Source organism: Nestor notabilis, unplaced genomic scaffold (genome assembly GCF_000696875.1).
Source record: "Nestor notabilis isolate BGI_N333 unplaced genomic scaffold, ASM69687v1 scaffold23621, whole genome shotgun sequence".
NCBI classification, from domain to species: domain Eukaryota; kingdom Metazoa; phylum Chordata; class Aves; order Psittaciformes; family Psittacidae; genus Nestor; species Nestor notabilis.
Window position 1 is genome coordinate 7,716 of NW_009915550.1, and position 12,821 is coordinate 20,536.

Genomic DNA, 12,821 nt, shown 5'->3' on the forward strand with positions numbered 1-12,821 from the left:
TTGACAACAAATGGGATTATGGAGAGAAAGTTCTGTTAGCTGACACATTTGATACACTTTAAAAAGTGAAAAAGAGATTAAGAACCAGAGCAAATGAAGGAAAACTAAGGGCTAGGCTTTTTTTGGTTGTTTCCCAGATGTCCCTGAACACTGAAGTGCAATTTTGGGTTCAATCTTTCCTGACTGCAGGCTACTGCTGGATGACGTTATCTGTTCTCACCCTTCCCTTACATCTGATCTCACATCAGCAGAAGCCAAGTTCGAGATTACTGTTGGGGAGAACAAACTAGAAAACAAAATTAATTGGCCTTTCATTGGCTCAGCAAATGGAAGGAATCCATCACAAAACTGCACAACTAACCCAGATTCTGTTCTGGTCAACAAACCAACCCCTAGATTCTGTGCAAGAGAATTGGTGAAACAGCCTCCAGTGGAAGCATCCCCCATTTAAACTACATTAAGCACAACACAAAGCCATACTCCGAGCCAATTTTGTCTGTTTTCAGGTGATGACTGCCCCTTACAGAACCACTGTTTGCTATTTATTTAGCTGTTCATCCAAAATGCACTTTCCAACAGGCCAGTGCTGTTATCAGACTCACCCCACAACAAGCCAATAGGTAGCTTTTAAGCTCTTTTGCATTATTCCCATTTTGATGTGTTACATTACTTTAGTGAGCAGCGGGATAAGGCTTTCCTCAGCAGCAATACCAGCTTAAGCGGAGTTTTATGCTCCTCCAGCCCCACAGCTACACCCTTAGTTGTTCCAGTATTTGAACTCATGCCACACAGCCACCTGCAGGAGAGAACTGATCTGAGGAAAGCAAACAAACAAACAAACAAGCAGACAAAGCCAAACACACAACTTTCCCTCCCCAGCTTAGTTTGAACACAGATCAGTTTCCAACATTGCTGATGCTTTCACTTCTGCCAACTTTTCCCTCCCCCACGCTTAATACTTAATCTACTGATTAGGCCTTACTGAAATCTGAAAGATTTTCAAAGGTAAAACAAGACAAACTAAAACTAGTTTTTGTTTTGCTGCTCTGATTATATCCACTTCAGAGCTGTGGTCCTAATACAAAGAATAATACAAGTATGAACAGCAATATCATATGTATTAGGGAAATATGGTAGGCAAGGAAAACAAAACTAACTTCATATCTAATTCCAAACAGTCTCATGCCAGCATCATGTTGTAATAGCTTGAGTAGACCAGAAGATTTTAAGATTTCAATTGTCATCTTGAAGATAATTTGTATCTCAAAATATCAATTGAATCCCTTCCATATTAATGAAATAGCTATGAAATGTAACAGAAAGCAAGAAAACCTATGCCAGTGGCTTATGGTGAGAACCAGCACTGCTGGGTACAACTCCACAGCTCCCTAATGGAGAAAAGGACAATGGAGTCCAAAGCTGTTTAGGCAAGTTTAGGGAAGAAACATTTAGAAGCCCTTCTGGGAATTTCATTAGTTGAAGGTGGTAGGGGAGGGAAACACAGCAATTTCCAGGAAAGTAGTGCTGCTTGTTCCGGTTCATGCTAAATGGAGCCTTTCAGGATATCTGGCTGGCTTCAGGGCAAGAAAGTAGCCATGAAGTACTGTGGAGGGAGAATGCAGGCTGTGAAACCCTCCTCCTTAGTACTGGTAAATCTGTTGGGCTGAAAGATTCTTGCTCTGCAGCAGAATGCTTTGTACTGTTTTCAGACCACAAAATTCCATGACTAGCATCCAGCCCATTCAGAGGTCTTAGTCTGTTAAGATGCTGGAAGCAGGCCTGGCCTTCCCTCTCTGAAGGAGTCGGGTAGAACAAGTGTTTTTATAGCATCCATCAAATTTATTTAGTATTGAAAATCTTGATCAAGCTCAAAGACTAACACATAATAATGCATGTTTTTAAACAGAAGTTTGCACAGAAAAATGACAGTATGCTCAGGCCAGACCTACTAGAAGATCATCTTCTCCAGTTAATTTGATATAGCAGGAAAAAGGCACCTTTATTTGCTAGGTTTTAGCCAGGATAACTCTAACCAACTGGAAAAATAGTTTTGGCCATCTCTAGATGTCTGCATAGCCCAAGGACTTAAAAAATGCTGTATCCAGAAAGGTCAGAAAAGCATTCTCTTCTCCCTATCTCCCTTCTTATGTGTTGCATGCCTGCCTTCATATAAATGACAGCATTTTAGCCATCAACAGAAAGACTACATAGAGCTGGTAAGAGCAGTCCTGGAGTCACTCAGAGGAACAGCTGATACTGGAAACAGCAAGCTCCACATAAGGATACATAGCTGGGACTTCTTGCTGATAAAAATGAAGATTTTTTTTTTTTCTACTAGAGATTTAAGTACTATGACTACCAGACACCAAAAAAGTGCCAACCAGCTCTGAGAACTTAAGCTTGGTCAGCTATTACGGGGACAGATGTAAGCAACACTACCACTTACAGAATGCACATGGCAGCAGAAGAGTAAGCGATCACCTACATGCCTGTCAGCAAATAATCCCAGCAGTCAAAGATATATGTAACCAGTACAAATTGTACAATACATTTTCAAATAATTCATATTCAAACAAGAGTCACCTTGATGGAATATGAAACCTTAACCTTTTAGGGTTACAAAGGTTAGACTGTCAAAAGGAAACTGGATGTATAGCACCTAATATGACCTCAATGTAAGAAAACTGTATTAAGAAAGCAGCAGCAGCATAAGATAATGCCTGTCAAGTAACAGTAACTGATGCAGGAATATGTCTGATATGTCTTATTGCAGAAGTGACTAATAGCATAGATACATTTTAAACAATAAAGCAGGACTTACTCTTCCAATAATAATAAAAAAAGACTTGTTTCTGTTGAAGATACCAAATACTGCTGAAGTACCACACACTTCAAACTCAGCCCTGGAGATGTTACCAGAGCAGCCAGAGATACCACTTTCTGGGACAATAAACTGGACTTTCCCTTTACTGCAACCTAACTAAGCTTCTCTATACCCCACAGCAAACAAGTATGTACAACAAACATGAGAATGAGATGAAAAAAACAACCCTGAAGCACTACCTCAAATATGACCCCAGTCCTCTTTGAAGCATATTAAAACACATATATGTAAAACCCCTCAATATATTTTGCCAATAATTCCAATTAAAAGATAAAAGCACAAGTTGTTAGTTCAAACAAGTGTATCCACATCATGGATAATTATTTTCTCCATTAAAAAAGCTTTTCCTTCATACGGCTCTTTCCTTCCATCAGTATTTTCTTCTGGTTTTTGAGCTTGTTACAATTCAATGATAAGATTCATGAATGTGAATACTCTTAACATGGTCTTCAGCTTGATTTAGATGTTTGGCTTGAAGAGTCCAGGATATCCTCTGCAAATATATTGAGAAAGGCTCATGAACTTCTCAATCATATTTTGAATTAGCCAAAGACAAACACTGAGAACACTACCTTGACAAGAAAAAAGAAAAAAGAAAAAAAAAAAAAAAAAAAAAAAAAAAAAAAGGGTCAAGCTTTGCTCTGTTTGATTACTTAAATGGATTCCAACTCTAAGCATATTAAGATACTTACTTTTATCAGTCTCTTTCTGGGTTGTGATTATTTGCCATATATGTTTCATGTACACCTTACCTAAATAATCTGTGCCAACCTCAAGTTTAACAGATAATCAACAAGTCTAATATACATGATATTAAATCAGGAATAGCTGCACTTCATCAAGTTGTCACAAATACTCTATCCAAATAGAGTTCTTTTTAAAAGCTATTATTCCATTGTTCAAAGATTACTCATACTTATTGTAGACTAATTTATCTCACATTGTTCATAAGGCAGCTTTGTATTTCAAAGAACTTCGTCTTTGCCAAAACGACTGTGAAATTGGTCATGTCACTTACATAGTTTTCTCCTATTCCTTAGTTTTATTGCCTAAATTTACTCAGAAGAACGCATTCACTGTGCTTTGATTGCCATGAAGCAAAATATACCTACTGAAGAAACAGTAACACTCTACCTTATTTTTTTTTGTTGGGGGTTTTTTGTGATTTTTTTTGAGATGGGAGGATTCAAACACAATCAATTATAATATTTGTCAATTATAATATTTGTTCTTTACAAAAAGGCTATCAGATACCAGGCCAAAGAATAGTTATTTAGTCACAGCAACAAGAGCTATTTTGGTAGCTGAAAAGCAAGCAGCTGCATGAATTTCTACATGTATTACAGCATCTTCATAGCTTCTCCAAATTAAATTACATAAGCAGATTTGTAAAATCTAATCATACCTGTTCTCTTTGTTGCAGTAATCCGTGACATCATTTTCATGTCTTGTAGCATTTCCTGTCTCAGTCTCCATTTCCTTGGTGTTAGAGTCTACCTTACCACTATATTTGCACAGGATCTACAGGAAACATTAAAAAGGAATAAAAATAATTATCTAGGAACTCAAAATGGGATTACAATTTATCCATTTTTAATAAGTAGCAGAGAACTCTTTGAAGAACAAAATTTGATAAACTCAGTGCTTTAATTTTACTATTTTGATACTAAAGCTATTTAGGAAAAAAAGAAGTATATTAGCTCACCTGTAGAACATCATCTGGTATCTTTGTTATTTCTGGAGGTGGAGGAGTATTCAGTAACTGGTCATAGTGTTTTATTTTGGGAGGAGAAGGGTCTCTGAAACTTTTAAGATACTCATCAGAGCTCCCAGCAAAAGAAATGCAGTCTCCCTTGTGTTGTTTATCTGTTGCATCATTCTTTGTCACTGACTCAGTCTTCCCCCCCTGCTTCACTTCCTGCAAAAGAGATATTAAATGCCTTCAGTTAATTAAGTATAGTTTTTATGAAGTGTTCTTACAAAGGTACCATTAGAAAGATCTATAATGACATAAGAAAAAGTAGTATTGGAATCCAAAGAATCCAAACTGAGATTTGAAAAACTCTTTATGGTAGTGTGTGAAAACGTACAGAATTGCTACTTAAGAACTTAGCTTCCGCTTTTATCCATTTCGTTTCAAAATCTGGACACCGTGGCGTTTCTGTATGACTGGGAAGAGGCTGTTCATTTGTCTCTGGTAACCTTGATAATACTGTACTGTTTGTTCTGGAAGGGATTTTCACATCAGGAGTACAGAACACAGGCATTGCAGGAGAAGCCATCCAGTTAGCTGCTGAAATTAAGGGGAGGATAATAACAACATATGCATCTACAAACACATACAAATATTATCAGTTTCAGTGCCCCAGTTTAGTTCTCCAAATTTGCTAGCCAATCATGTATTTGCATGTTCTAAAACATGCAACACACCTAAAACATCTAAGACCTGAATAATTTTAGTTAAGTTTTAGTATGAGGAACCAGCCAAGTTACAGAATTCCATAAAAGCTGAAAATGTAAGGAGTAGTAGTAAATCTAGTGCCATCACTGCAGATAACTGAAAAAGCTCAACCTAAATCATCATTGCTTTAGCTTCTGGTATATTCAATTGTTACTATGTTTGTCCCAACTGTTCAAGGCCAGGCTGGATGGGGCTTTAAGCAACCTGGTCTAGTGGAAGGGGGCCCTGGCCACGGCTGGGGGGTGGGACTAGGTGCTTTAGCTTCTGGTATATTCAATTGTTACTATGTTTGTCCCAACTGTTCAAGGCCAGGCTGGATGGGGCTTTAAGCAACCTGGTCTAGTGGAAGGTGTCCCTGACCATGGCTGGGGTTTGGAACTAGATAGTCTTTAAGGCCCCTTCCAACCCAAACCATTCCATGATTTCAAGAGAACATACTACATCTCCTCTCAAAGAAGTTTTAGCACTACTCTTGAAAGATCTAAGTTACAGTCTTGTTAGCCTCTTTCAAAAGAGCTTCTTTCCCATCTTTAAGCAGATCTAATGGGTAGTCTCATACAAAAAAAAAAAAAAAAAAAAAAAAAGCTAAGTTGGCAAACTAGTTTTTCTATTTCAAATAAGGAAAAGTTGCAGTTACAAAATGATGGATCCCTCTGCATAATTCTAGATGAACTAGAAGAATAGTAGAAGAATTAACAAAGATTTATACTGTAGCAAGACACTTTCCCATAGAAGCCAACAACATCCCGATTTGTAGGCATTGTATGCGCTCATACAATGACTGGGCCTGAATTAACTGTATTTAACAAAAAAAAAAAGCCCCACACAGTTTAAAAGTCTACCATATGTTTACAATGCATTTACGTATGTATTATGTAAAAAAAAAAAAAAAAAAAACAAAAAACATATGTATATCTATTTCATATTTTTTTAACTTACCATTCTTAGGTGTCACTTTTGATTTTGGCCCAGGAGTGACCATGATTTCCCTGGGTGTCATTTCCTGTACAGTCACTTCACGATCATCAACCAACCTGAAAACCAAGCCCCTCAATTAGCTCTCAAGTAACACAAAGAAATCACAACTAAAGGAATACTGCCAACCTGATCACTTTTCTAGTATTTGTTCACCATCATGCAAGTCAAAAATTGATTTCCTCAAAGATGATTTTTTCATAGATTTTTCATCTATGATTCTACCAAGCAATTTGTAGCATGCAAATGTTCAGTCCAGTCACACATTTTCAAACACACTAAGATTTCAATCCAAAGCAATAAAAACACCCCAAAATGAACCAAACCAAAGGTGTCCAGCGTAGGACCAATTTTCTTTGTCCCAGATAATCAGTTCTGTGTTAGGGGGTACAGTCTATTTTATTTTGAATTCTCTGTTGCCTACAGAAGTCTAAACAACATGAGGAAATCTTTTTGGCTCTTAACCTAGCAACATTAGTGTGAACACTAGAAGATTTTTAATTCAATTTTTAAGTTGGAGTAAGATTACTTATCTTACTCACTGGCTGACTTGAGAGTGAAAAGCCAGTTAACAGCAATTCCACAAAAGTGGAAACTGAAATTTTTTAGGTTCTTTTTTCATAGCCACAGTATTCTAGTGGAAGAAAGGTGTAGGCAGTTAAAAGAGGCACCGCCAGATAAAAAGTGGAAGCTTACCTAAACTCTACACAAAAATATGTCTATAAGAAAGTGACTTAATGTGTAAAAAGTTATTCTAACTACAAGAATCAGGTTTAGACCTTCTCCACAAAAAGCCTAAGCTTAAAAAAAAAAAAAAAAAACAAAACATCCATTTGAGGCAGTGTATTTGGGGGGGGTGTGGGGAAGTAGTAACTTTTCAAGTCAGTATTGCCTTGGGAATATTCTGGATACCTGAAACCATGAGTTTTAATTTTTTACAATGGAGAAGAACAAGTGTAACAAACACTTGTTTAGGCACTTTCTGCTTTTCTTTTCGTTCATCACTACTTTTGTTTTCAGTTTTGTAGTGTGGGCATTGAAGTGTATTTTTCTTCTCACCCGCTTCAAAACTGAAAGCCTGAAAATGAAGTTGACATCTTCTAAATGTTTTTTTTTTTAAGAGCTTTGAGACAAATTTTTAAAGTGGTTTTCACACACTGCACTGCTGCTGGGCAGATTTCAGCCAGGTGCAACCCATGCCTGCCACATCTTGCATTTTGTTTTTATATTCGCCAATTTAACATGCTAAGCCTTCGCACTAAGAGGAGAAAGGAGAGCTTTTTGAAGGTAACAAGCTGTTGAATTGTGCAACCTTTATCAAACAGCAAGCTGACTCTACCATAACATTGCAAAATAAACAAAACACAAAATACAGTTAAACAACATTTTAACTCTAATGACTTCCTCTTATGACCTCTCACATAATTCTGAATCCATCACAATCAGTGTGTGTTCCTCTGTTTTGGTCTTAATGATAATGTGTTAAAGAGCAATCAAGTTATAACTAATTCTCTAGAGAATTTGAGTATTATCATTAGGGATATATAATAATCTCTGTGGTGGACTAATTGTTTCACTAGAAGCTATAGAAACAGAATCGAAATAGAATCTCCATTTGTGGTTGTATTGATTTATAAATTACAGCCATGATTAAAGCTGAAGATCACATTTAAAGCACTACTCATTAAATAGGGAAAGTGGTATAAAAATCACAAAAAGTTAGAGTTATCAAAAGAACTTCAACTGTGTGATAAGCTGGCCCTAATTTTTATATATTATTCAAGAGTGAATCATTTTTGGTTTCATACCTTTTAGGATTCAGTAACAGTTTTCCTGTTACTCTGATTTGACTACTATAGAGCTTTATAGACATTATAGTATTTACACAGCTATTCAAAAGGAGAGATTCCCAAAATATTTTTAAAGAAAATGTATCTTTTCACTTTCTCCCTTCCCCCCAGTAATCTTAACATTAAAAACAAAAAAAACCCAAAAAAACAAAAAAAAAAAAAACCCAAAAAAACCACAAAAAGCCCCCCAGAAAAACCCAAACCAAAAAACACCCCAAACAAATGAAACAAAAAAACCCCACCAACCAAACCCCAAACCCCCCACAAAAATGTAACCATTGCAGTAAACTGGATCTTCGGGGGATAAAGTCACTTAAATTGGAAAATATCAGGGATTAAAAAGTTGGATTATTTCCACAACTTATTTTGAATATAGTTCTTATTGTTTGAACAGTTCCTCTAGATACCAAGTGTACAGCTGCAGAACAATGAGTTTCTTTAAAATACTGTCAGCTTTTACAATTGAACCTGTAGCCAGTACTGACTATAAAAACATGATCCCACCACCTTTACATTACCTCAGGACTACAAAAAACTCCTTGGACTGCTCAGGTGTTCTACACCTCACTGCTGCAAATTCTTTAATTTTAATTAGAGCAGTGAAAATCTGGAGATGTCTTTTCATGAGCAGACCAGAGCAAAGGGAATGTGGGGCTGGATAACATAAGAGATAATACACCCTTTCTACAATGTGGCATTTCATTCAGCGCTTTACAGGTTTTTTTTCTGGGTCTATATTCCTAAAGCTTTTCAAACCTTTAAATTGGCCATGTAATAACTACTGCAGACAACGCATCCTCAAATCCAAGGTTAAGGAGAGCAAAAGATCACAGATATACTGTGCGTTTTCCCTTCGGAAAGGGATTGTGTATGGAAAAATTCTTACTGTGGTGCAGTCAAGGGAAAGACTATATAGGAGATGGGTTTGATGGCAGCATTTGGCATTGCAAATGGTACACAAATAGACATGTAGAGAGTTGAATAAAGATACAGGACTAACCAACTGGTAGATACCTCACCTGCCTGAAGACAAAGAGAAGGGCAACAGCAGCACAAGATTAGTATAGCAAGAAGGAGCTACAGAAAATTCAGTTGAGAAACAATCTGAACTTAAGTAATTTACTTACTTCTTGCTTGTCTGAGCAGTTTTATGAATAAGTGACATCGTATAATCTTCATTCATACACATTGTATGTTCACTAATGCCAAAGTGTTCCAGTTTTGGTGTTACACACTCATAATCATCCATCTTCAGCTTACATTTTGGTGTTTTGGGCAAAGTACAGGGGGTCAGTGCTTTTAGTGGAGTTCTGTTGTTTAAATTTGCTTGATGCATATTTGTTGTGTGTTGTCCTTCCACTGCACTCCAAGGCCTGTAGAAACCGTATTGTGAAAGACCAAAATCGGAAAGCCGGGGGTTACGCAGTGGGTCTGCAGGCACCAGTGATTTCCCAGTACCAGCAGGAAGATCAGGTACATTATCTGCTTTGTCTTCATCGGATTTATTCTGGACAGATGCCATCGAATCACTTTTCATTTCTTTCTCCTCCTCTTCTTCTGCTCAGGAAAAGTAATTAAAAAAATTATAATTATGTCAGGAGTTTGTTATAATTTATAAACGAAATTGAGATTCCCCTCCTCCACCCAACCCCCCATATTAAATTTTTTTTACTTATTATTGTAAAGAATAGATTCCTACTTTCATTTTGAAGCAGTGAACTTGAAGACATCAAAAGCCTGTATCAGGCTAAGCTAGCTATATTTATAACATAAGCCACACATTGACTTGATGTTACTCTATTGGTAAATATTATTTCTAAGAAATCCTCTCCCTGCATAGAGTGGGCAGCAACTGCTAATCTTAAATATATTTATTTGTTTCTATTTCAGGGCAAGCATGAAAATTCATTAAAAAAGTACAACATAGATGTCAATGAAAACAAAATTTGTTCAGAACTAAAAATGTTTTTAAAGAAAGAACAAAGGCTGCACATAGAATTAGAATGTTCTTCCTTCCAAAAACCAGTACTTCAAAAGCATTATGAAGCAGCAACTAAAAACCTCATGAAAGAGGGTAGCTTTTTAGAGGAGTCCACTGCAGAAATAAGCAATGTGTAGCTGTACATTTCTGTAGCTCAAATAAACTGAAACACTCCAACAACATTTGTGAACTTCTGCATGATGCAGGAAGTGTGTGGGACAGAGGCATTACCTTTTTAAGTGTGTCAGTACTCAGTATTCAGATATACTTAGCTTAAAAATATATCTTAAAAAGTAAGTTTACTTTGTAGCTCTTTTTGGTGTCTTCTGTAAAGGCAGAGATAGGACAGGAAGGAAGGTACTATAAAATCAGAGTGTTTTGCCATATCTTATGAAAACATTGAAGTTGCTTAACTCAGAGGTGAGCACGGTCCACAACCACAATTTTGTTCTGTGGAATGACTGGATAATGCTTGGGGGAAAGGTTAGTTAAGGTGTGCCCTGCCAAGGGCTTCTATAAGATTAAGCCCTTGATACCAAAAGGGGTACCAGTGTGTAGTACTGACAGCTGTAGTGTTTTAAACTCATTTGGCACATCTGGATTTTTCACTGAGGTTCTATGTACCTTCTGACTGGCTTAAGGATCTCCCTCCTGCAAATGATCAAGCTACCGCTGCTTGCCATGTGCCACCTAATCCCTGTATGTGCTTCTCTTGTCCCATTTGTGCTGCAGAGCACATTATTTCAGGATTTTCCCAAAGGTGATTTAGTTAATGGAATCATCACATATGAATATGAATTAGTTTAGATGCACCTACAACAGTTTACCATGCACGAGAAGCTGAAGCAGCAGAATTCTCTAGGTTCTAAAACCACGTTTGCTACCATGTTTTTTGAACATAACTACTACTGGAGGAAAAAAAACCCAACAAAACCCAAACAAACCACAATACACACTAACTTAAAAGCATGCCAGGAGATCTAAATGTAATTCTATTTTGGTTTATTCTACTGGCATCATTCACACCAGAATCTTTTACTCTCTGGATATTATTATATAGCAAATAGTGTAGATGTACGTGGATCTCTAATTAATAGAAATATACACATAGCTAAAGAGAAACATTTTATAAAATCACATTTGTCTTCACATACTGTATTGCCAAGATATATTACCTGTAGAATCTTTCACATGTGTTATGTAGCCATTCTTCTGGAACAGCTTTCTTATTTCTCCAAGATCTGCTTCATTTCTTTGTATCAATATTTCACTTGCCTTCATAAACTCATGAATTGCTTGGTTTTTAGAGCAACTCTCACCAAGACTGGTGTTAAAATTTTCCTTTGGAGGCAAAGGGAAACATAGAAATGTTGTTTTTCAAATCGCCACATGGTAGTTGTTTACACATGAAGTGTTTTGGGAATAAGTATTTAACTTCAATTCAGATGAGAATAAGCAGCAAATTCAGGCCTTATATATACACAAAAATTAGATTACAAAATATCAGGAATATATAGGGCATGAGTGTACAAAAACTTACAAAAGTTAAACTAAGATGTCAGTTCACAGTATGATAACTACTTACTGGTAACCTTTCAAACAAAAGAATATGCTCTTACTCCATAAAATACAAGATAACAGCAATTAGTTTGGACTCTTAGTCCCCATATAAAAAGAATCAGTGCACAGCACTCAAGTTGATATCCTAGCTTACTTCTCAATTACTTCTACACTTGCTTATTTCTATAGCCCATTTTTCCTACTTCTATTAAAGAAATAAAGAACATCCTTCACAGGTTTAACTGAATGGCTGAAGGTACTGAAACTTCTATGAAGATTTTCTTTATTATAACTGCTAGTCATTGAACACAAACAAGCATACCTCTTCCACAGGGAGCTGCTGCTCCTGAATCATTATCCCCTATACCCACATCTTGGCACCCTGTGATACCCTGTTACCTTTGTCCCCTGCTGATCCAAGTGACAACAGTGCCTGCAAACTAATAAACACTGCTAAATCTACTTTTAAGTCACCCACACATTTCTGGGCACTAACCTGACATCTACATCCATTTTGAAAACCTAGAACTGTAAGTTTACAGAACACCCCTCCTCAATTTTTCAAAAGGGAAGTGAGTTAACATGTTACCTTTAGAGAGCTGATTTCACAATGGAGGTCATGTAAGACTCTCATTGGAGATACATCTTCATAGTCTTTGATATGCATGTTCACATAAGGAGGTTCAGAATGGAAAAAGGACTATTAGAATTTTAGCATGCAAGTACACTGTACATCAGAATATGATCTCCTATATTAGAGACGCTGGAGTTACACGTTAGTGAGCCAACATACCCATCAACCCACCAAAGGCGGATCTCCACACGCCCAGAGGAGCACAGGGGCGCAAGCGCAGGGGGGAACCCAAACCGAGGACCCCCAAGGTACATCCCCCCAAACTCTGAGCGCTCCCGGCAGAGCCATCAGCCCAGCGCCCGTGTGTTCCACCCCGGGCAGGAGGCGAGGCCTGCGCTTACCCGTGTTCTCCCCGTTCAGAGCCTGCTCCAGCTGCTTCACCTCCTTCTCGAGCCTGAGGGCCAGGGTGCGCAGCCTACCGAAGAAGCTCCTCGACACGTCCATCGTTCGCGGGGCAGGGGAGCGCTAACGGGACA

General features: G+C 37.4%; 1 protein-coding gene across 1 annotated transcript; it reads right to left on the reverse strand.

The window, feature by feature from the left end:
- Window positions 1-3,343: 3,343 nt before the first annotated feature.
- On the reverse strand, window positions 3,344-11,432 carry SKA3 (spindle and kinetochore associated complex subunit 3). Its single transcript, XM_010024207.1, has 7 exons — window positions 11,327-11,432; window positions 9,298-9,724; window positions 6,285-6,394; window positions 4,975-5,177; window positions 4,590-4,802; window positions 4,290-4,405; window positions 3,344-3,377 (listed from the first exon to the last, which is right to left on the reverse strand). Exons 1-7 carry the CDS (start codon window positions 11,430-11,432, stop codon window positions 3,344-3,346), a joined length of 1,209 nt encoding a protein of 402 aa, XP_010022509.1.
- Between the last annotated feature and the right edge of the window lie 1,389 nt (window positions 11,433-12,821).